The 26,428-nt window shown below is 41.0% G+C and overlaps 1 protein-coding gene across 1 annotated transcript in view; it reads left to right on the forward strand.

Moving 5' to 3' along the window:
- The window catches only part of LOC139745315 (sodium- and chloride-dependent GABA transporter 2-like), a 92,676-nt gene that overhangs the window by 37,567 nt on the left and 28,681 nt on the right, over nt 1-26,428 (forward strand). The window contains exon 7 of the mRNA XM_071655714.1: nt 17,235-17,338. Within this exon, the coding sequence (XP_071511815.1) occupies nt 17,235-17,338 (104 nt within the window). The remainder of the gene's footprint in view (nt 1-17,234; nt 17,339-26,428) is intronic.

The following is a 26,428-nucleotide window of genomic DNA, read 5'->3' on the forward strand; positions in this document are numbered from 1 at the left end:
CTCTCCTTATTATTTTTTTTTCTGACTCCGGCTTGAGGTAATTCTATACCTCATTCGTCTGGTCAATGCGATTCCCGAGACACTTTTTGGAAATCCGAGAGGATCGGGGGTGAAAAGTGTGTTGAACAATCATCTAGGTCATCCCTTGACGCTAAAATGGGGTTACAGATTCGATTATGTCTTTCAAACTGTACAGAGAGTATAGGGTTCCTGTGATGTAGTGGAAAGAAATATGTGTAGTCCGAGAATTGACCCCCGCCGTGGTGTAGAATCTGATATGTAGTTTCCGTGGCTATTATTGTTGAGTTCCAGTTTTCATGCATTCGCGAGCGAAGAAAAAAAAAAGGGGGTAAATGTGTATGGCATGCCTTACTCAAAGGATTTTTTAAACAACGTGTCGAAGTGCATAGTGTAGACATTCATACCAATCTAGTTAAATTCATAGATACATGTAGGGCCCTTTGGGTGAGTAGTTTCTCTTCGAACTGAATGAGGTAACACATGGTGCTTTTTAATCTATATAAGAAGACATTAATAAATAGTTAAAAGAATGATTAAAATCAAAATTTTAACAAGTATGTGTCCGCCATTTGATGGTAAATGCTATATACTTAAATTCCCCACCCCTGTCGAAGATGCTTAAGAGAGAGAGAGAGAGAGAGAGAGAGAAACCCAAACAACTCACAGATGCATGGAAGCGATACACTTGTATACAAACTCCACATCTTTGTTAGATCAATGTACATATTCTTTTCCTTTTATATGTTTATACAGTAGGTATCGCGAAGGTAGTAGCAGACTCGATCTCAAGATAAATCATATATATATATGTGTATATATATATATATATATATATAGAGAGAGAGAGAGAGAGAGAGAGAAAGAGAGAGAGAGGGAGAGGGAGAGATATATAAAATGGCCCAATGTGTTTGCTGCAAATGAAAATGCGCCAAATGCGATCCGAGGTGAAAGTAAGCAATCTCATATAATGTGATGTAGCTCATATTTTCTTTTTTTTTCTTTCTCTCTGTTCGCCGTCTCTCTAGTTCCTTGTCGTTATGCATATTTATACCAATTTATTTATAGATTTATATCCCCTCGCATCGTGGATTTGCTCGGGGACTCGGTGGCTTAGAATGAGGAAAGATTTGTGCCCAAGTCTTCGTCATATTGACAGGGTAAAATGTCTCCGTATGGGATGAAAGTCAGACGTCATTTTAGAGTGCACTGGGATTTGTTGATCAGAGGCCGCATCTTGCACAATCGCAAAGTCGCCGGTTATGGGAATGTGGTTAAAGCGCTTTTAACTCTCGGACGTATACTGCTTGTGCGACAACACTGCTTGTGTACCGAGTACATGTAATGTATACGCGCATTACAAGTGGTAGTAAATATAGTTGTTCAGTGTTTTCTGAGTAGACAGACGCGAAACTGTCAGATCCACTTTTTCTTATACATTAAGTGGCGAATTGAGATGCTAAGATATTAACCAGTAGAGATGACCTTGCCTGAATGCGTAATGATTGAGATTAGATGGTCTGGTGTTGTTTTACGCATATTTTACGTGGAATATGTTTCTTTGCTAAGTATACGTTGATGTTGGAGAGCATAACTGATTCAATGGAGTGAGAAAACTGACACACTTACCACTTCAGACAGTCATAATGGCGGGAAAACTTATTAAACACTGCGAATGTTTGAGACTTTTATTTTGAAAGAAACCATCCTCTGAATGTTTTCGCAGGATTTAGAGAAAAAAAATCCCATTTGGATATCTGCGCCTCTAGCATTTTTAAGATATAACTTTTTAGCAATATTCTACTTCTACTTTGTAATAGTATCAGAAGACAAGAATCATTCAAATCCCTGATTTACTCTTGATATCACATTTTCTGATCATTACTGGACACTCTACTCGACACGTCTGACGTTCATTTATTCATGTAGCAGGAAACCTCCCTTTATATCTGGTTGAGAATTGTGGCTCTTCTACCACTTTCAATTTTGACACGCGAGGTTAATTCGAGTTAGCAAACATGGGCATGTTTCAAGAGGCATTGACTACCCCATTATAGCAACACACTGAACAAAAATGCGAGCTACTTTGAAATCACCATAGCAACGATAGAAAACTTGAGAATATTAACTCTCAGTTCTAATAGTAAGTACAGTCTTCTCCGCTGATAATGTCTGCAAAGTCGGATATTGTTTTTATTATTTTTCTGAATTGTATGCCGATTTTAGAAATATTACAAAAATATCAGTCGCTACACAGAGATCTCTTCCACACCTATGTCACACACACAGATACAGGTACACAAACAGACACACACACACACACACACACACACACACACACACACACATATATATATATATATATATATATATATATATAAATGTATATATATATATATATATATAAATGTATATATATATATATATATATATATATATATATATATATATATATAATGAATTGTAGATATATAGCTTTACAAGTTTGAATGATGGTATGATTAAAATAGGCCTTCTCTGAATGACCCTTACGATAGCTCGTCGGTATTGCTGGCCTATCAACACTGCGTGGAAGAAAAAAAAGTCCTTAGCATGTATTCCATTTCCATAACGTTCTTATTAGGATTCAGGGACAAATGTATGGCTTCACTGGCGGAATAATTACTCGTATTATGCGATCGTTCATGTACCATATGACGGCAAGTCAGAATTATGTTGATTGTTTATCATAATCTGGCTCTATACCGAAATCTATCCATACGCCTCGCTCGTCTCGTCTTGGCCACTCCCAGCCAATCACTCTCTGCGTAATGAATTCGTAAGTAGGGTCGGTCGGTTTGGTCGAGCGCGGAAAATGATGACCTCGCTGTAACCTTTTCCGAACAAAATCGCCATTTACATCATATAACGACAGCCACATACGGCCCCTTTTCAGCATGCATTATGTATCACATAGCAGCTATTGTTTTTGTTTTACTCCTGCTTCTGTTGAGACAATGGCACCATTCTTTTTTAAATTTGTTCAAATGATTCTAGTATTCAATTGGTTTTTTTTTCTCGAACACATGAGAATGTATTAAATATTATGTTATAAAAGGAGGTTCCCTGGACAAACCATAGAGTCGTTTAAGCCTTTCTGTACCAATGGATGAAATGTGCCCAAATCTCACACACACATCTATGGGCAGGTAATGTAATATGGCACGTAGAGGGTTAAAAGAATTGTTTTAGGAAGGTGTGACTCCTTTTCATCATTTCGTGATTTGCCTTAAACGTATTGTTTAACATTGGGAGCAGTGATTTAAAAAAAATGTTCGAGTCATCACATTTGATGCAAATGTGTAGGTCAGTTGCATCACAAAACATCCTACCATATAGAAATTTCGCAATAAAGCCTAAGATATAAGGAAATATCAAATTTTTTTTCTCAATAAACCATAACAGTAAACGGTTTATTCTAGAAACAATTTTACTACATTGTTCACATTTTGTATAGGCTCTACAACAATTGATTGTACTGATTAACATTTTTACATTGGTTGTTTCTATTCCTAACTCAAATTTTTAGAACTATCTTGAAGCCCTAACATCTGGAAATGGTAAATGATATGCCTCAAAGGTTGGGTGAACGCGAACTGTGCTTACGCCAGCAGTGGTCCAGTCATAACCACAATAATAATATTAGTAGCCAGCATTACCATTTTTCAATGGAACAGAAGTTCGTTTTGCTTTTCACACGTACGCCCAACACACGGAAACACACATAGACACACACACGCACACAAAGACACACAGACAGACGTACACATACAGAAATACAGTGTTACAATGTTATTCTGGTTCGTACTCATTGGCCATATAGAATGTATCTGTTGCTCATGCATAAGCCCACTCACATCACGCTGCGCTGTACTTCTATAATCATATGAAACCTTGCTGTTCTCTTCAATGTTCAATTCGGTGTCGTTTGCCATGGACAGCCATTCTCACTCGCGCGTGCAGTAAAAGAGAAGAATAAGCTATGCTGGTGTGATATTTGTTATTTCTTCTACAAAAATGACGCCTGAGGAAGGATAAAGAAATCACATCACATCCAAATACGGTAAATTAATGAAAATACGACAGCTCAATGTATACAATGCCCGCCTGAAAGCGTGATGCGCGCGGTTTACGCCGGGGAAAAAATGATGTTGTTTAGTATGCCTTATGTCAAATCGGATCACGGCTGCCTTCATATTATGTTACTAAATGATTAAATCTTGGGCATATTAGCATGGAATGAGACTGGCTACTAATCCAATCCAGTTCTATCGCGACGGAGCCGAGCGTTTGCCCTGGGCCGAATGGCTGGGCTCGAGAAGCCTGTAATTGTTTTTGTAGTTCAGCCATCCGTGTCTCGAAGATAGGCGGGGCGTGGACGAGAAAGATGGAAGGGTCGAAGGAATAGATGCGAATGATATTTCAACGTTCACTGGCAAATATAGGATACCCTTCTCTCTCGGAAAACAGCATCACGTTGATAATTTAGGCCGATATCGGAGCGGGAGCGTGTCATCAAGCGTAAATTGTACACAGATTATCGCGATTGAGGCGTGCGCTATCAAGGTTTTGGAGATGCCTCTGCCTAGAGAATGTTGCTTTCATTCATTAATGTCATCCACGCGGATCTGTCGCTTTCATACGTAGAGAGGCTCTGTTATACTCCACCGCAAGTAGAAGGGGTTGGAGCCAAGATAGCGACGAACACAAATATTCCTCTCTTATTGACCCAGGGCGATCAGCGAGTGAACTCGAGCTGGGGCCTATATGACGATTGTGTGAAACAGAGATTATGATATTAACTATACTGCGAAGGTCTGATCGCAGAATCTTAGGGCCCATGCTGCGCAATGCCATTTGAAGGTATATGATCGCATTAGCTGGGACGTTGTCCTTACGTGTTTTCTCTAGTCTAAGTTTGCAGGTATCTATTAAGTGAGCTCCATGCTCACTGCCAGTGAAGATGACAGAGTGGGGTGCCGGAATTTTGACGCCACACATAATTTATTATACTGCGATACCCATGTTTCCTCTCTTCCTGCCATAGAATTTCATTGATGAACTTTAAAATAGACGCTCGGACTTTTATTTTTATACCAATCCTTTAAAAAAGAAAGGTGGGGGAGAAAGAAAGGCCTCTGGCGTTGACAAGTCCTTGTGATCTCTATTCTGATTAACTTTCCTCACTTCTCACCATGTACTTGAAGTCTCCCAACCATCCCCGTCAATCCCATCTTCTGTTTGCCTTTCTACGAATCATAGTCCCAGCCTCCCCCTTCACTGCCTCTAACCACCCCTTCTCCCCCTCCCTTCTTCTTTTTTTTTATCCCACGTGATCACATCGTGATCACGGAGTTGTCGACGGTACATAAAGCCCGCAGAATAAATAGACGATTCCTCCGAGCCGACGTTATTTCTTCAAACAGACCGTGGTGTAGAATCACACGCACGTCTCATCCTGCCCCCTGGAGGACATGATATTGGCGTACAGGTGTACTCCCTGCTGCGATGGCTGGCTAAGTGCCACTCGCACGACTCTGATTACTCTGTACTCTTACAAGTGGCCGTCGGGCAGCCCCCTAGACCCCCTCTCCGGCCGCCTTCTCAACACCCACCCAATAACGGGCAAGCGCTATGTGTAGTTGAGGGCTAGGAAGAGATCTCCGCCTCAAGAGGTGGTGTGGGGAAAAAAGATATAGTGCATAGATCGTTTTCAAAGCAACTTGGTGCGCTTTACAAGCAGCTTGTGCCAGTGAAGGAAAGGTAAACGTTTAGAAGGGATCAATAACATGATACTTTAGTTAGAGGGAAAGAATTGAGGAACATTGACAGTATTGCGAGATGCTTCTGTCGCTACACAACAAGACACACTAATTGCAACGAGATGAAGTGTATGTACAAAGAGAGAGGCAGGGGGGGGGGGGGGGGGAGGCATGTCCACGTATCCCGTAGATATCAGGTTATGTACTTCATAAGATAGCAACTTCGGCTGTAGCTAACCACGCATTCTAAATACTAAACCTATTGCGTGCAGCGTACGTACGTACCATGACATGCAGTTCGGTTTCCCCTGTCGCCAACGTGTGAAAAGGTGGTGTTGGCCCACACTCTTGCAGTGCAGATACCTTTTTAGTAGAAGAGGTAACATGCATCCTATACTCTAGTGGTGTATACAGATGATGATAATGATGTGAAACTTGTAGTCCGTCACTGGAACCTAGACTTCAACTTGAAAACAAAAAATCACTCTGTTACCTGGATAAAACCGCGAGCAACATGTCTTATTTTTTGGTTTGACATAACGTGTGTTTTTCATAAATCTCTCAGTTTGCCACTCTGACAGATAAACTCCATCCCCGGTGAGTGGTGAGTGCGCCAGATCAAATCCTCGCCCACAATCTGTTCTTGGTTTTCCATATCCTTTAAGAGTTTGGGTTGTATCATATTTCGTGTTGGCATATTGCCCGGTTCATTGCACCCATCAGCAGTTGCAGGGGGTGCCGTACACATGATTCTTGCATTTCAACCCCCCTCCGGGCCACTCCATCGTGTTTGATGAGAACCACTAAACGTCCAGTCCTGCGGGACTTTGCACGTCATTTCCAGTGCTTAACAACATGGCGGGCGGCGCGTACTTAACACTGAAACAGGAGTCTAACTATAGTACCTCCTTGCTATAACCTGCAGTATGCGTCCAAGTGCTGTAGAATACTCTCGAACACAGCCTTAACATGACGCTGAAATAGTAGTATTGATAAGGCCCTTGAAGATTTAAACTCATGAATTCGCCCGCAGGCCTTGCAAAAGAGGTTATATCCATTTCTCCCCGAGCCGTATGAGTTAACTTAGCTTACGTGTCGGAAGATAGCCCATAGATTTGCTCAAATTCTCACTTGCCGCAGCATAGGTTTAAACTATGATATAATTCACAATGACACAATTTCATTTTGTTGCATCGTGTGCTGAAGGTATATATTCATAGTACCTTGTTTACCAGACAGCACTCCGAATCATCAAGGGGTTTATAGCAGTTCTTCTAATGATATGGTTCATTCACCTTGTTATTTATCTTCTTTTTTCTTCTTCTTTTTTTTTTTGGGGGGGGGGGGTAGGGGTCTTTTAAAATACATACGCTCAGGAAGTTCACTTTGGAGGCCCTTTCAGTGTGGATTGCAATTTTTAGGATACCTTGGAGATTAGTCATCAATAATCTCTTAGTGAAAGTATAGCAGCATTACGAAATGATAATACTTTTATAGTTGCGTGAAATACTGGTGGATGGCCTTATTCAGCAATGACGACATGGCAAAGCTGTTTTCCATAGGGGTCAACTTAACAGGCAGGAGTAATTGCTGCGTTACGAAGCATACATTTAAACAATGTGAGAAATAATGAAAATTTAAGAACAATCACAAGAGGGTGTATGCTTCACACATTAACATTTTGTGCGAAGTAAAAAGAAAATTAAAGTAGTCGTAAAAAATAACTACATTACAATGGTAATTAGATATTAAAAATCAACAAATTTCAAACCAGCTTACTCTTAAGTATAAAAGAACAATATGTCATAATATTTATGATTGAAATATCCAAACGTTGATAGTGCTCTTCTCTTTTCTGGAACGCAGAATATTCGAAAAGCGATCAAAAGTCTCGGTCATAAAACGTCATAATAGGAAAGAGAAGAGGAAAAAGAACACAGTTGATCTTTTGACCAATGATGTAACGACTTAGATTTATGAGCCGTGCGTAAAAATAGCGGATAATGATGAATGGCAGAAGATATAGATAGAGGAAAAAAACAAGGATGCGAACGGAGAAAAAAGCATGGGATGATACATCTGTCGAACCCAACTCTGCGCTCAAGTCCAAGTTTAATCTCAACCATGTGTAAGTGTGTGTGTGTTCGAGAGGGAGAGGGAGGGAGTGTGTGTGTGTGTGTGTGTGTGTGTGTGTGTGTGTGTGTGTATGTATGTGTGAGTGTGAGTTATTGTACTTCCGCCGCGGAAGCGTGTGAACGATGCGTGGAGCTGATTTTGTAATTATCGTTAATCATGACTACCATACGAAGCTCCCCCAGCGTCGCTCGAACATTGATGTCATCGGTTAGCGGCTGATGATGATAACTTTGTAGAACCTGCTCTTCACGCTGTCGATGATTGTAACACATGGTCCCCTTCCCCCTCCCCCCCCCCCCCCCCCAAACGTAATGTGCGCCGCGGAAGGGAGATCATGTGGGCCTGGCTTGACGCAATGCGAGCGATCCGTAATAAATATAACGCTCTCTCTCTCCCCTCGCAAAACTGTAACATAGATATTATATGAAACGTGATTTATCTAAACCGAGTTTTCTTGATGAGCAAAAGTATAAAAGCAGAGAGAAAGAGATCAAGTTACGACCTTCTTGCATCGCATCCGCTGCCCCTCACATTCTGCCAATTGCTAAAGGTTGCCAAAGTGACACAAGCAATATGAAATTTTCATCCGATGCTTCGTTCTCTTTCCTCCCGCGCTATTTCACCGGCCGGCGGGATGGTCATTTGTTAGCCTTTTCTTGTCTGTCAATACCTGTATCCGTTATTAGAAACACGAAGGTCGAGTTGGCATTATATCCACACAAAAAGAGGGTCGACCTGAAATAATGTCGCGGTACCGTCGGTTTATCCCTCTTCTTTGTTTCTAGTCCACCACAGTTGATATTGGGCGACGGGAAAGGAAATGTAACTACGTATTGTATTTTTCATGGCGGCAACATAATCTTATAGTGAGGCTGACGTATTCAGCAATACCAATGTGTTTTTGTTCTTCGGTACCAATACTCATGTTTGGCCATATAGCTTGAAAGTAATGGCTAGTTTTCATTCTCGTACATCATACGTATTGTATTTTTCATGGCGGCAACATAATCTTATAGTGAGGCTGACGTATTCAGCAATACCAATGTGTTTTTGTTCTTCGGTACCAATACTCATGTTTGGCCATATAGCTTGAAAGTAATGGCTAGTTTTCATTCTCGTACATCATCTGTACATTTCCAAATCTCCGCGAAATTTCAAGGGCGGGGAGGATGTCATTGTAATCCCTATAGCATTTATATATATATATATATATATATATATATATATATATATATATATATATATATTGAGTGGAAACACTTATTGGTTTGCGAGTTGGCATTTTCAAATTAAAGAATTTTCTTTTTAAGTAAAAGCGGCGGTATTCTAGTTTCAGTTGCCTTGGAATGGAAAAGTAGAAATTGTCTTGAAATTACGGCATGATGACCATGACATCGATGCCACGAGTCTTCTATCACAAACGACCCTTTTGTTGCTCCGAACCTCCTTAATTACTTGAAGGGTAGTTGGTAGGCTGGGACATAATATATATTCAAAAGTTCCTCCACGTTTTGCTAAATAATATCACCATTTTATACATATTAAAAACAATCCATATTAGCAGTGATGGTATTATCTTAAAAACTCCTGCTAATGTCTCTTCGACAAAGCGAGGACTCTTGAGTGATCAAAGCAGATAACGAATGAGGTTTTAGATAAGGACGGTATGAAACATATGCTTACGGGATAGTGTTGTGTCGGAGTCAGCGGGTTAATCTAACCAAGGTAGATTGAAGTAAGGCGCCATTGGTCATGTTGGTCCCGTATCTCTTTGCGCGTGTGTGTATGTTGATAATAGTATCGTTGTGCAAGCGTCTTTCTTTATCTAGTTTATGTTTAACCTATCTTTTTGTCTATCCGCGCATTATTACATTTTCTTCGCTAATGATGATTGTGTCTGCAATTATTCTGATCACATTTTAATGTTCTACCACGTGTACGTGCATGACAAATTGTTAGGAGTTCGCACGCACCATCAAACGGCGTCATTAGCTAACGACGCGCTTAAAGGCGACCGTGGCGGGCTATAAAGTTCGACAGTTATTATCAAGGTATGGGTTGGGCTTGGACGCTATGACGTCACAAACGAGACTCTTTGAATTGCTTCGATTGTGTTCCGGCTTATAAGCTACAAATGCATCAGTGTGTTTCCTTTGCCTTCTATGCTTCGGGTGTCGTCTAAAGATGGGAGGTTTTTTTGTTGATTTTTATGCTCTTTTTATTATCATTATTAGATTTTCTTTTATGACTCAAGCTGTTTCGTGATGACATTCATCCCTGTCACCCGTCGCGAGATGATGGAGAATTTTTATCAAGAGCACTCTGACAAAATCCTACAGCCCTATATTTTTTTTTCGCCTGTCGCGCGTCATGCAAAGTTTTTGACGTCGCCGGGAAGACGTTGGACTATCGGAGTGACCAAGTGTGTACTCTAGGACATTAATGTCTCAATTTCAATGACGGCCGCAGCTTTTGAACTCAGCATGCTTTTTGCATGGATAACATTTTCGGGCTATGTATGGAAGATGGAAAATGGATATTAATTGTTTATGTTGTCATGTAACTCTACGAGCGCCTTGCGACCTACCTATGTTAGATAACGTGAAACTCAATAGGCCTGTAATGGTGTCTTTGATAAAGTGGACATGAGGAGGGTTACGCAAATGCCAGAAACACAGCGTTATGACGTCAATTTTGTCGCCTCTAAGTATAAAAGGTGAATTCGTATTATGTGATATCAACACCATGCTCTATGAAATTAGATTTTTGTTGTTGTTATTGTTTTCTTCTTCCCGTGGGCTTGCAAATTATTTAATGATCGGCAACAAAAGTTATGAAGAAAGCAGTAACATATGCTAGTATTGTCAGACATATCGAATACAAACTCGTATTATATCGAAAACAATCGCAAAAGATATCTTATGATCTATTTTAAATTGGAGATTTTGTATTGCAGAGGGTTGCCAACGTGAAAATAGTGAACTACTGGACGCCATTTGATATACACTAAAATAGGCACCTGAAACTACCTCATCGGAAATGTTGGTTTAAAATAAAACCACAAGCAACACTGAAATCAAAATTGAATTTCATACCTTTTTAAAGAGAAAGAAATGCCCTGTATTACATTTGTATAAAATTATACTACGATAACGTCGCAAGCTAATAAATCTATACCCGCAAATCTAAGCCGCGCCAGATCCGGGATATTCCAGGTGTCCTTTCTTCATGCGTTGGCGGAGCGTGCTCCTTTGGGGCCCACTTAGCGTTTATAAAAGGGCGTCATTGAAAGGTGACACTTCCGTTGTTTTCCTTAATCAATCTCTATCACTGAAACTTGTCCGTCATGTGTGAAGTTGATAGAGCAGGAGACATCTCCGTGGGCATTGATTGCCACGTGTAATAGACTAATCTATCAATAGATGTACTATATTGATATGCTTAAAGCTTTGCATGGTCTCGATATCGTGGTCTAGACGCGGTAAATAATGGGTCATGGCAACTCGATGTGATGTGACGTGCATAATTCTATATCAGCTGTCGTCGAATTATGATATTGTTATTACTTGGAACAGAAGTTGATCAAATGCTGATATTTTAGACATACAGTGCTAATAACAGTCGCATCGGACTGATGTTTATGTTTACATTTCGACAAGTGTCGATATGCTTGAGAGCGAAATAGGAAGGGCATTGGAATTTCAGGGAGATTATTGCAGCCGTATAGGTCATGATATATGCGCCGAACTCAACAACTTCAAAGAATACCATTCAGCTTCGCACAATACATATATTGATGAGAGATAGCTCGTTTGAAGGGGGGGGGGGGGGGTTAAGTACAGGTGAAATATGATATATGAGGTTGTCACGACTGACAGCGCCAGTTCTCGTGGGATATTCATCTTGTTTCCTTTCGAACTGACAACTGTACAAATAAATGACTTATTGGGACTGCAGAGTTGAACGGACCGCTACGCTGGCGTCATCGATATACATTAGCTCAGCCTTTCCTTGACACAGCTATAGCGCGTCGCGATACATCCCTCCCTTCCGTTATTGCCGATGTATCTTTCATCTTCACAGCGACCTCCGATGCATTCGAATTACCCATCTCCGCTCTGTTTTGGAATTTTTTTCCCCTGTTCAATAAATCTACCAAATATTGGGGTTGAAACAGAAGCAGGACATGTCACAGCAGCGCTGCGCTGGTACGACGTGCTGATCCTCCATGTAGTTGTCCCTGCTAATAAAGATTCTGAATTTTAGCGGCCAAATTTATTAGCTCGGATGATGGATGTAGTCGGAAAGCTCCCAGTTCCTCTCGAAAGTGTTACAGATCACGTGCCTACGCGATTTTAGAGGGAGAAAATAAACCGACAAGCATTTGTCGTCGTGCATACTATCCGTTGGGATAACTGGACCGGCGTCTATCCGAGCATGATGAGAACCTGCAAAGTACACGACCTTTCGAGCGATTTAATTGCTAGTTGATAATAAAGTCTAGCCGGCTGCTGTGACCGAATCGTGCGCCACACTAGTATTCCGAGAGCGTAGAGCTCTCTCTCCCTCACTTTCTCTTTTTCTTGGTACTGTTCGATTAAAAAACAAAGCTTCAGACACCGTTCTGTTATTTCTCGCGTACCTAGAATGTCTTGGGCCAGTTGCATCGAACAGTCATTTACGATCTATCGCAAATCGATTTGAAATGCACTGTGGGTGTTAAACAATCGGAAACGCGCTTTTCAAGCCTTGTCTCTGTGTGTGTGCAAAGCCACGAGTCGCCATTTTTCCTCCGTGTGAGCAAGGACTATTTTTATCTGCTGAAATGCAGCTCTTGAATGTACCGATATTCTTGTCCGTGAACATGGGGGGGGGGGGGATAGGAAGGGGAAGGGGGACTTTACCGACTGAACATGCAGTCTCCCGCCCAATCGATTGAGGACAGAAGTTCTAGCTACTGTTTTATGATAGATTTAAATGTCATTTATTGTTTACACTATCACAGTCAACACAAACTCACACACAAACTCACAAGTAATGTCTTCGGATATATGTAGAACAAAACATTTTATCGCACTTTTAAACCCGTCAGCCTGTTAGACCAGGCTCCGTTTCAATGGTGTTGAACGAAAAATTAAGGCAATTGAAACGCATTTCACCTAGAATGTGTAATTATCGGGAATTACCACTTAACAACAACCAATAAATGAACAAACAACCAAAAATTGTTATAATAATTACGAAGATGATGACAACGACAACATTACAAATGTCGTAATTAATTACAAATTACAAAGATGATAACAACGACAACATGGATTATCCAGAATCCCTTGACTTGGAGGCTTGGAGGGAAGGAAATGGATGTCAAAAGATGATAATCAATAATTCAGGTTTTAGCTCACTCTGTCCTTTTATATTATCGAGTGCTAAAATATCATCAGGTCGGCCATTGTCATCATCAAGCCATACCCATGATTGGGGGGGGGGGCCTTCGGAAAAATCAGTTACCCGCTTTTACTTCTCACACATGCACGTGACTTACGAAGGGGACGGTCCATCTTGGTCTTCGCCTTGGCATGCACCTGCAATGTCGGCAGCTTATTGGCATGCCTGGTGAATTCATATCGGGGGTTGTCCCATCCAATATCGACGCGCTCATCCGGATCTCGAGTGACCACGTGGGCGACCACGTGACTTAACGTCGTTGCGGCATGTGACCTATACTCGGCCAGCTCCGCAAATTCCTGCATGCGTGATTACGGTAACCCAAGGTCCTCACACGAGGTTTCCACCAGAACGACGGATGCTGCGGCACAGCATTTTATAGGGCCAACGAGCCTCTCTGTCGGCCCGGCTTGGAGGAAGAGAGAGACGCTGACCGATCGAACCATGTCGGTGCCCGGATAGCAATGCGTTCACTGGCACACTTCAGCCTTTGACCCCATTTCCCCCCTTAATAAATAGAAACATGTAACGTTGCACTGGCCCGATTTCAAGTTCAACGTAGCCTTTTGCAAAGGCAGCTCCCAATGGACTCGCACACAGCGAACGGTAGACTCGCACACAGCCACACTTGCTTGGACTGTGCACGTCCACAAACTATTGGGAGCTGCCTTTGCAAAAGGCTAACTTCATCCAGGTATAAACGTTGTACAGCTCATGAGAGGAGAGGGTAGCAACTTGTACTTGACTCTTCACGGCTGTAGGCCTATATAGATCTGTTCATCTGCTAAGACGGACTGATCCTGGCCTATTTGGTCGGCAAGAAGCGATTGATTATGTGTTCTGTGGTGATATTACGAACATAGTGGGATGCATAGTCTCTGTGGTAGGGTTATAGTAAGTTACTCAAAATGTCAGGTAGTTTCCTTATGATATTCAATTGTAGTAAGAATTGTATCACAGTTCTTGGTGTAAGTATGGCCTGATTCCTCTTGGAGGAGTCTCTTGGAGGAATCTTGCCTCCCCTTTGACAGAAGTGTCTATAATTCATAAAGAATTCGATAAAAGAGCTTCCCATGTACGGTGTATTGTTTTATTGCGCATCCACAAGATTTTTTAGAAGTTCTCGTGATTTATAAAGTCACTTCTCCAACCGATCATATATAGTGGACGCTTGTATCAGGAACTTCTGACTTCGCCAGTCACAAAACATCTTCTCCAATATTGAATTAACTGGAATTGATCAAAAAAATTGTCAAAATTATCGTATTGCCATTTATAGTTTGTTGATATAAATGAGAAAGACAAACAAAACAGGACAAATCAAGATTTCCTCAATCGCTGATCGAAGTGGCTTTTTAGTCCATCATTCTGGCGTCATTTTACGAGATTCACTCCTCAACGCACGGTCACCTATATTGTCAGTGGCAGCTAATAATCATGTATGCAATAGTTGGCTGGGATATATGCAAAGCATTCGGAGGAAAAAAAAAACATCTTTATGCATACACGCTGTATACATGTCCCCTACTTCTGCAGCGACAAACGACGAACATTTGAAGAAGCAGTTGGTGTTCTGCCGAGAGAGCAAAGCAAACACCCCGCTGGTGATTGCCTTTCCGTCTCGTCTCGATACGTCGGGTATAGTGTAACATTCGCGCGTAATGTTTGCGTTTCTCTGTCAGCATTAATTCCCACCGTCAGAATAGTGATGGTTAAGTTTAAGCATGCATGCATGGAGCTACATGGTTTAAGGCACAGTTTAAAAGCGTTTCCACTTTGGCTTTAAAATCTAAGCTGTTTGGTTGTTCATGCTGCCAGAGCCACTTATGTTGTGTCGATATAAAGCTGTAATAAATGGGGTCGAAAACCAACGCTAAAAATGTTTACAATGACAAAGTATAACTCCATTTATGACCACATCTACCGTAGATGAGTTTTCGCGTACGGAAAGCGCTGCTGGAATGAACCATTTGTTCAACCGTTGTTTTGTTTTGTTTTGTTTTGTTTTAGCGTGGTGGCATTTATTCGTGGATCCCTTAATAGAGACCGCATAGTTCTCAAAGCTTGCGTATGCTTACACTAGGTGCATTTTTTTTTTCTTCATGCATTTGCACTTCATCAAACAGCTCAATCGGCAAAGCTCGACATAAATTTTTAGTATGTTTTCTGAAATTCAGCCACTGCAGTGTTATAAAGTGTCTTTAGTGTGCGATATGTTGTACGAAGACCCTTGCACGTTTTCCGACATACATGAATTTCAGGCTCGACAATAAATCGCAACAATACCATCTACTATAATAGTTTTGAATCAAGTTGAATTCAGTTGAATTCAGATTTTATTTCGAGTATCATACATCCTTTCACACTCAATGCTTACAAGAATTGAATGTACTACAAAATGTATAAACATACAATTGGAAGCGGAAAAGAAAAAAATACGCTAATACATGACATAATATATCATTATCGAAATTATTGTGTTATTGGAAAAGAGAGACCCGTGCACGTAAAAGACAAGTCTGTATAAGAGATAGAGTATTTTCATTACTCAGTAGCACTGGTAATTCATTCTCATTGACTCACTAATAGAGTATTTCCTTCCCTTACATGCCACGCAAATGACATAGAATGGTGTCTATGACTATTTATGACACCATTTTGCAATTATTACTGTGATCCTTTGTTCATTTCTGTTTGATAAGGATCATAATTATGACCCGATTTGTAACTTCAGAGGGTTCCTGTCTTGTTTAAGAGTCGTTTTAAATGGCGCGTGTCAATGGAATTGTTCTGATCCCACAATATTATTGCACAGATGACAAAGCAAACGTTTAAAACCACTCACAGGGACAGAAAGAAATATAAAGCGTTTCGGATACAGGTTTCTTTCCGATGCAGGTCCGAGTTGCATCGTGAGCCATAATATATTATACAGTTAGTCCGTAGGGAAAGAAACCCCGCATATAGGCCTATACATTCTCCTTATACATTAACGCTTACAGGACCGAAATCCCAAACCACCAATAAAATTGTATATAAACAGGTCGTCCTTGATGATGACAGGACTAATTGGTATATGTCCCATCTGGCCTTATTGTACAAGTAGGATGAGGGATGTTGTGGTTTTGAGTTTGGACTATGATAGACGTGATGTATGGAATAAACTCAATAGGATGCAGGCATTTAAATTTGGATGAAGTGCACGTTTGATGCCATGGAGGATTAAGCCCACATTATTTTTTTCTGAGTGGACCAAACTGAGTTTTCAGTACACCAAACTGTGGCAATTTATCTACTCATGAAATGAACTCGCCTTGATGTTATTCTTGGGTCTGCACGTAACATGCACCTTTTCCCGCGGTGCAAGACATTTCAATAAATGGAACTCGGTTTGTGAAAGCAGCGTTTGCTGCTAGTCGGGCAAACCTCTATAATGTCCTCTGGTTGTCAGGTGCAACCTTCCACTGTATAGAGATGTGCATAGATTTCTGTGAAAAAAAGGAAAATGAAATCAAATTGAAATTGAAATTTGATTATGTAAATGAACTGGTTAATGGTCGTGCAAATCTTACAACTGCACTCACGAATTATCTCAACTTGATAGGATGGAACTTGGCTCCTCCTCATCCGTATTTCCAACATCTATACACCATAGGTATGGATGGATCCCATGCACCTCTTATACTATATAGAGATGCGCATGGATTTCTCTGGCAAAAAGAAAAGATGAAATCAAATTGAAATCCAAATTTGATTCTATGTAAATAAACTGGGTGATGTTTGAGAACTTAACTCATATCCATCCGTATTTTCAACATCTATACACCACAGGTATGGATGGATGCAGCCACTCAGATCTTCTTCTCCTACTCGCTCGGCCAAGGCGTTCTCATCGCTCTGGGGAGCTACAACACCCACAGGCACAACTTCGTCAGGTGAGCCAAACTTTACGTTTTCCTTCTATCCACCTTGTGGTATACGGTACAGTGGACTCCCGTTACAACGAAGTCCTACGGACCTGCAGTTTTCTTTCGTTACATCGAAATTTCGTCATAACCAAAATAAGAAACAAAAAAAAAAAAAACTTCGTTGTAACCGTTGTAACGGGAGTGCACCGTATATGTTGTCTGTGGTGGCCTTTCTTTTTTTTTTCCCAGTTGGTTAGGCACTTTCACTCGTTGTCAAAGCGATAATGCATAACCTTGTCCGACATAACAATTTATGAAATATACCTTCAAACAAAGAATATAATCTGCCTGGACCAGGTGATTAGAATGGCCCATCAGCGTACACTTTGGGAAGCATCCATTTCATTGTTTTGCACTGAATGCATTAACATTTTCCCCATTAATAGTAATAAATACAAAGCTTGATGTCAGATGGATGTGCTGGCAAGCAACATTTATACGGATTAACATGAATAATCAGTATATCGCAGATGTTTATCTCAGCGAACTTAAAAAAACCAACAGGCCTATTATCTCAAAAGACCTTTTTCTGCTCATGCGCGAAGTGGCACTACGAACTTCGTTATCAATCCTTTCTATCGTTCAAGGCTCTCGTGCGAAAAATGTTGATCTTTCACCATCCAAATAATTCCAAAGAGGCTCATTTAATAATGAGTTGCGAGGTTTTTTTTGATGGAAAATACATGTCAAAAGAGTAGAAAACACACACACACACACACACACACAAATTAAAGTGGCATAAAAACGATCCATTTTGCCGGCAGGAAAGTAAACAGCAAACAGGTTAGAATTCATATCAAGAATATGAAATTAATGTTATCCTTTAAAATCCGTTTCTGAAACATATACATACAAGGTTCTATACATATACATATAATTTATATTCATATCAATATTTAAATACTTAGTAGGTAGATAGACAGATGGGTGTGTGTGTGTTTGTGTCTCTCTGTGTTCTATGTGTAGATAGAGAGAACGTTATCCATAAAAGACGAATGTGTAATGATATGTCTTCGTCCTTCACAAATCTCATTTCCATAGGCGTATTCTAGCTGTTGCGAGCACGGATGACTGTTGACGTCATTCGCGCAAGCTACAACATAAATTTCACTTTTATTTCCCCATGCACGGTGCAAAATCTTGCTGTCATTCCTGATCTATCCCAAAGATATATACCTTTTTCACTGTTAGTTTAAGAAGAAGGGGGAAAATGCTGGCAGCGAATAATACTGTAATCATTTCGTCAGATGGAGGGGAGAAAATAACACCCATGATTATTGTGCCGTAAATGCAAGGGGGAGGGGGGATAGCGGGAGACAGACCAGGCGTGGAGCGATTGACTTCAACTTATCTCCTCATCCATATTCAGCTACATTAGATCGTGCAAAAGCAATCCATCATTTACTTCTGTCAAAGGCTTTGCGCCCAAAGGTGAACTATCACCCATCACTTTCCCATTCGCGTCTGCGCCTGCGCATTGTTGTAGATAGAACATGAACATTCCATCCAGTGACGTCCACTTCTGCTTCCGGTAGAGCCGATAGAAATTTTGCGACATGCGCCCCTACCACCACTACCATTACCACTACACACCAAAACCAACCACTACCACTACCACTACCACTACCACTACCACTACCATTACCTTTACCACTGCCACTATCACCAACAATATCAATACCACAACCACTGTTGCCACCACCGTCAATACCATTACCACCACCACCACCACCAAGGCCAAAAAGAACAACCTTCTCGAAATACAGATTTTACTAATTTCATTGAAACCAATTCAGTTTTGTTTTTGTTTGTTTGCTTTTTTTTTTTTTAGCCAGGAAAATTCACTTATCTTTCGATGTTGGTTTTCTGCGTTGCTTTACTGCAAGCGTTTATAGTTACTGGTCACCCACCATGGTACTTTTTTTAATAGCCACAATTTATTAAGACTGGTGGTAAATGACGACAATACGTATAAAGACAGCTGTTCTCGGGTTTTCTCCAGACAACTACTCTTGAGTTAATTAGACGGTGTAGATTTTGGCTCTATTTAATAATGTGAAACCAGTGCCCGTAAATGCTATGTACAAGACGATATTTTCTTTTTGAACTAATAGTAAATATCACTGTACTCTCTGTGTTGTGACGTATCCATTAAGATGAGAGAGAGAGAGAGAGAGAGAGAGAGAGAGAGAGAGAAGCACTCAAACACAATTCGATTTAGAGTTTTAGGACATGCGTTAAGGTTACACCCTGGACTCAATCGTCTTGACGCGTCTATAGGTGTTCACCGTTTCAGTTCCACGCGGATTCACATCACTTGCTGATCTCATGATATCAATTGTACGTACACACTCCCAAAGAAACACACACACAAAAAGATGTACTCAGCGGCAATCAAATAAAGGCGATGAATGTATACCCTTGTGATGATGAAAGACGAATTGATGTAAGCCGACCAATAAAACGTGTTCCGTTCTGTTGTCAACTGACCCGCGACGCGAAATGTCCTACATTTTGAGGGTTTGGCAAAGTTAAACTAAGAAAGATGTAGTAGGAATGATGCCGCACGAGTACGAGTGACGCAACAGTCGATCTGATCATTAGTTGACGTTAGGCGGCATGAGTGATGATAAAAAAGAGCACTTATTGTCGCTGTGATTATAATTTTCATTAGACAGTAATAACATTTCGATTAGGAGAAGTGGTCGTATTATACCCTCACGATTATAGTTCTTAAGATCTTAATCATCTTGCTGCTAGAGAATAGGTTCTCAACTTTCCAACCGGAGCCTTTCATTTAGGGGTTCAGAATCCGCGAGGTCAATGCAAGTAAAGTTTTCTAGTAGATTTTAGCTTCTTTTTTTTTTCGTCACCCACCACTGTGGTACAATCTTTTTTTCGATATCTTTTTCTCATATCGACTTTCCAACAGAAAAATCGCTCTGTTACCCCAGAATGTCGAAAAAAGAAATCAATGGAAACACAAACCCTTGACGAACTTTTCTAATACTGTATTTCTAGGTATGTGAGAGAGGTTGTGGGGAGGAGGAGGGGATGAAAGATCGCTTTCAATGGCGTTTAATATATGATATTTTGTTCCTTTTATGTCCAACTTGCTCTCCCGGACAATTTGACAAAGAAATCTGCGTGGAAAGGAGCAAAGTGCAGAGTTCATTGTTAGACATTGACTGGACGAATTCAACTATAAAACCTCCCTCGATGTGAAACGTCTTTGTTACGCCTATCCCCCCCCCCCCCCTCCATTATTTCCGGGTACATAAGGGTTATGATCACTTACCTCCCAAATGTACTGTATTGCCGTTCCGCTCGACAGGCGTGGGATTACATTATGATTGGGGTGACTCTGGCTTCATTATATCTCGTGTCTCGTCTTTCACGATTTTCCCGCGTTTTTAGGCTTCGCGTGTGTCTGACGCTTTGACCCATCAGGAATGTTTGCTCGGTTCGTCACCAAGGTAACGTGCTCAAACAGTCGGTCACTAAGGCGACGTAGCATCGTCGAGCGCATTGTTTTTGTTTTACAGGCGCACACAAATGCACACACACGAAGTACGTCACACGTTCACAACATGATACACACACAGACATATTCTCTGTGCAAGTTTCACATCACAAGTGTTTTACATGTCGTCCCCGTGATTTGTTAGTTTCCGTTTTACACGTACGCACGCACATCGACTCTCAGCCCAGCAGATACTACATGTATATACACAAGCTCACGACACACAATCGTACACACGAAAGTAACTCATACACACAAACTTATTCAGAATGTAAGATTCATGAATATCGATTTTTTTTTTCTTATGCGTTTTTCCCCTTTTTGAAAACCGGACTTTTCACGACAATCAAAACACGTGAAGAAAATGTTAGCAAGAGCAGCAAATGACGTCACAACTATGTCATAAATCATCGGCTAAACAGCTAAAAGAGAATTCGTCGTAATTCTACTTTGAAGACGAACTCCTCTAGAGACTAGACTGCCGAGTGTGAATCTATTTTGTTGATGTTTTTAAGGCTGTGTCCTCCTACTCTTAATGCTGATGAGTAAATAGGAAATTACCGGTCTTCAAGAAGCAATAATGATAAAGACATTAGACACCACCAAGTGTGCGAGTGTCACATCAGCTAACGACGAGGTTAAGTGACGCGAACGTTATAATAATGTAAGGAGCAATTACTTCGCTAATTATTACACATTAAGCTTTCTGCTCATTTTGCCGTCGACGCAATAAGAGCACACGACGAACTCCCTAACGTGTTCTTAAGTGTTCTCCCAAGTTCTGTGATGATGCGCAAAACTTTGCTGTACTCTCTATCTCTTCTTCATTATCTCTACCCTTCTCTCTCTCTTTTCCTTCTCCCATCCGTTTTCTCCTCTCTCTCTCTCACTCTCCCTCTCTTCCTCTCTCTCTGCATGTCTGTCTCTCCCTTTCTCTCTCTCTCTCTCTCTCTTTTCATCTCTCTCCTTAGTTCCTCACTCATATTCAAAGTGCTAGATTAGAAGCTTATAGCGCGTGCTGCTATCAATAAAGCGGCTCATTTCATTACTACCAACGCGTACATAACAAATAATATGCATTATTACTTAAGAGACTCTAGCCTTTCTACCATGTGTTTAATCAATTGCTTTTTCGGCGCGGTTTTTTTTTTATTGGGCTGACATTGGATGGCAATGGCGCGTGTGCAGCCTTCATACTGTCGTCACACATTTTACGGCCCGCATTCAGCCCGAGGAATAATTATTCTTTAAGTTTGTTTTTTCGGCTGCTTCCTATATTTTGCTCCTCATTTTCCTTCGCATCTCAATCTCCGGTCTCCCCTCCTTTTTTTTTCTCCTTTATTGCTGCTTTAGCTTCCTCATCTCGTCCCCCCGTCATGTCTTTTGATATTCAGCGTGCCAGCTCAGACGCAGTCCGTTAACCTTGAAGTGCATTAAGGTGAAGATGAGATATTGATTGGTTTATGAGTGATTCACCATTGACATGCTACAGATCAAATTTGGAGGGGATGTTAGCCCCGCGCCACACGGTGAAAAGATGAACTGAGCCGCTGCACTTGTACCTGACCAGCCCCCAGAGTAGATGGGAATAGCCGGTCGTTGGTCTGGTTGGGGTGGAGGGGGGGGGGGGGATGGGGGAGGAGGAAGAGAAGGGGGGTATAGAGCGTTGCTACCTGGAAGGTGCCGCCTATCATACCCAGCTCCCTATGATGCTGAAAATCCTCGCGGCACATCGTGGCCTCGTACTCTGCTTGAACGTGACCTTTTGCGGAGCACTTTTTGGTCTAGCATTATATGTTTCCTTTTCTCTCCCTCTCTTCTCTCTTTCCACCTCGTTCTCTCTCCTTCCCTCCCCCCTCTCTCTCTCCCAATGTCTCCCTCTCCCTCTCTATCTCTTTCTCTCTTCTAATTCTCTCTCAGTTTACCAGATTCCCGCCATCTATCCCTGATCCCTATCTCTCGCTTTTCGTGCCTTTCAAAGCCCATCTCTCGAATGCGATCAATCGATGCCTCGTTCATATGAGAGCATGTTGTTCCAGAGCCCAGTCTCTGTCACCAGCCGGCGATCCAAGAGCGTCGCGTGGTGCCCCGCATGCTAAACCGGGGGGCAAAAGGAAACTACAGATGAGAGGAAAAGGGGGAATTTTCGTGCGTCCGCGTCAAACGTTTGCTTGATGATCGCTATGTTTGTCAGCTATGTAATATTGCCAATTTAACAATTTACCCCTAATGGGGTTGATTTGCAAAACATCGTCTCCTCGATCGTAGGCTGAAAAAAAAAACCGTCCTCTTTGGCGAGACTAAAACGTTGTCGGCGGGAAACTGGTATAGAGCCTGGGATTGGAGCTGAAAGCAATATCGCTGTAAGGGGCATAAGGTTACCAATATAAATGCTATCACGAAGACAGAAAAGGGGGGAGATTGTTAGAGAGAAAGAGGGGGGCTTAGGATTTGGACGCTGATCCTATAACGCATCTAATTGCTTTTCAGCGTATTGAAAGCTGGCCGATGTAATTCAAATATTGCGTCTCGTTCCGGCGTGCACTTTGATATTTCGGACACGATGTACGTTGGCGAGGAGTAGCGGGGCAGAGACGGGCTCCATGCTCTTCGTTGTCTGGACCTTCATCCGAAACAATCAGGCAGATGGTCAGGCAGCCCCCCCCCCCCCCCCCCCCGTCTCCCTCACGCACCAAAATGTCTTTGCTGACTCTTGGTAGCGAAGAATCATACTTCAGATTAAGATAAACATCTTGAAATAACGGAGATTTAGCTATAGGTTTCCCCATAATATTATTCAAAAAAAAGCTTCAAAATTTACGAGATAAAACGCAAGGATAATCTGCGAGAGTTTCAGCGAAGAAAACGAAAAAAAAACGAAGAATGATTATGATAATGAGGATGAAGTTGTCCAATGTTTCATGGGTTTCATTTCCACGAGTGATGGAATGACTGTGACGTTTTAGAGAAAGGGGGGGGGGGGTGGGGAGGAGGGGATGGGGAACCTCGACCATGTGAATGTGACAGCATCACTCAATGACATTTGCATCACAGGATCCTCACGACCCAGAATAAACATGAAATTTCATTGCTGAAGTGACCTTACTCCACATAGGAGAACACGTAGGAAGAAAGTACATCGACTCTTACATAGCAGGGACGAATGAGAGACTTCTACAACAAAACTACAGCTCTGGCCAATTTCTCTTCATAATTCCTCGTAGCCTTCCGCAAACTTGTTGTTTGCATACCTTCACTTACTTCAAAGATAAGTGTTGACAACAATCATATAATATAAATGACAAAGTAATCAGCTGATACCCAAACAAATGTACATTGTACATAGGTATATTCCATACTATACTCTGTTTGAGAGAATGTAAGATACAATTTTGAATAATCTATAGTGATAGTCAAGAGTATAAAAAGCAAATACCCAATGCGATATAGTAGCCAACGATAAAATGATAACTGTACGTTGCCTATATAAACGGTGAGCGATGGTTGAAGTAATGACTTGATAAAATAGAGATTCATTGTTAATGCCAAGTTCCGTGTGTCGCAGTTAGATTATTTATTTTTTAGTGATTTTGATATTCTATTATCTTATCAATCTGATGTAACAGACAATCAAACGCTCCAAACTTGTACCTGAATTTGTGCTGTTTGTGTTTTAATTTTATTATTATTACTACTTTTAGGAGCACTGACCTAATAATTTCAGTGCATTCTTATTAAGAATCTGCACCTTATGCATTGGAAGAAAAAAAAAAGGCGAGGATTCCTGTCGCTTTAAGAATTCTTTGGTCTTTGAGCTTATCGTGGGATATGCTTGATCGCGCATGTCGAGATCGCGCATGTCGACCGCATCCGTCTCCAAAATAAGATTGGTATAGCAGAATTGAATTATTAAAAGTCCTTTTTCCACTTAAGGTCGCATGTGCCAACCCCAGCGTTGTCACTAGATGGCGGTTTTCAAATGCACGTCATTTGCATGATAATCCACTTTTTTTACGTCATCCGCCTCCCTCGTTTTCAATGCCTGCTGTCAATTGTCTTAAACCACTTCGACAGCGACGCCCTGAATTGATAATGAATGACATTAGGATGTGCCCCGTGGAAATACAACTTGTCTCGGATTCGCACCAAATCGACTAGCTTATGAATATCCTTAAGTAAAATGATTTTCCTGTTGCGCTTTCTTCTGTAAGGCCACGAATCGTAGTGAGGCATTTTTATTGCATCCTTTGCCTTACATTTTGTTTCTGTGATTCGAATTTATAACGGTTTCTCGCCATGTCCATGCGAGGTTAAGCCAGCATTTGGCAAAAACTCCAGGGCTCCAAAGACTAACCCTCATGAATAAATGAAGTAATAGTCTCCATATCAATGGCAAGCCAGTGTTTCGATATGGAGAAAAAAAAAAGAAAATGATACATCGTGCAATCCATTGTAATTTGAATTTAGATATAAGATGAAGAGACAAAAGAAAACTTTATAGAATAGATATGTATGCATTTTAGTATTTATTTCAATCATTTATGTGATTTTCTCTCTGTATCCAGTTTGACAATTGTCTTTGACTTACAGTAGCTTGTTACTTGCGTTTTTTTCCATACATTTTCAACTTCTTCTGGGAAATCAAGCTAAATTCAGCTCGATATTTTTGTTACTTTTGATTGTGCCTAATTCTTTTGAAAAGACTGCATACATGAGAAGCGGAAATGAAATATGTAAAACAAACAGGAGAAAAGCATCTCCTCCAGTTATACAGTGCTGTTTCAAGGACAACGACATTTGGACCCCGCGGCTTAAAACATGTATATATTTATTTCTGGATTGGTAGTTTTGTTTGTTTGTTTGTTTGTTTGTTTTTTTTTTTTTGTGGTTGTTGATAAATTTGCTACTATGTCTACAGACGACATCTCTGCTTAGCTCTCACACGCGAGGAGGCGCCGAGACATCGAGGCGCACGTCCAAACGACATTAGGTTCGCACTGAGATAAGCACATTGATTACAAAATGATTCAACTCTGATTAGCTTCAAAAGTGAGGCCCATGTTTAGAAAGGAGTATAGCCAAAACTCTCGCAATTTTCCTGCCCTAATATTTCAGTATATATATTTTAAGGCAGATGGAAGCGCTCGTGGCTAAGATAATTCAATTTTTCTCTGAAAGTGATCGCCCGAGCAAGTCTGATGATGATATCATAAGAACCAGGGGCTTTGTTTGTGCATTGCACTGGATGAACTCGCATCACGAATGATCAGGAAAGTGTACTGGAGAAAGTGAGTTGATAAAGCGCCGAGAATTTACGTGCACCTTCTGAGAATTTATGGTGCAACTAAATACGATGATGTTATTTTTTCAAGCTCATAGATGAAGACATTGCCCTGTATTTGATCCCCGTAACCTTAGTGATGATCTCTCTTCTGTCTATCATTATACAATGATGCACAGGACAGAGTGGATCGGTGAGAATTGGATGCGCGAGTTTAACTGCGGATCTGTTTAAACCCTCGAGCCCATGCAGC

This window comes from Diadema antillarum, unplaced genomic scaffold (genome assembly GCF_040938485.1).
Source record: "Diadema antillarum isolate AM-2024a unplaced genomic scaffold, OU_Dant_1.0 seq00001251_RagTag, whole genome shotgun sequence".
Taxonomy (NCBI): domain Eukaryota; kingdom Metazoa; phylum Echinodermata; class Echinoidea; order Diadematoida; family Diadematidae; genus Diadema; species Diadema antillarum.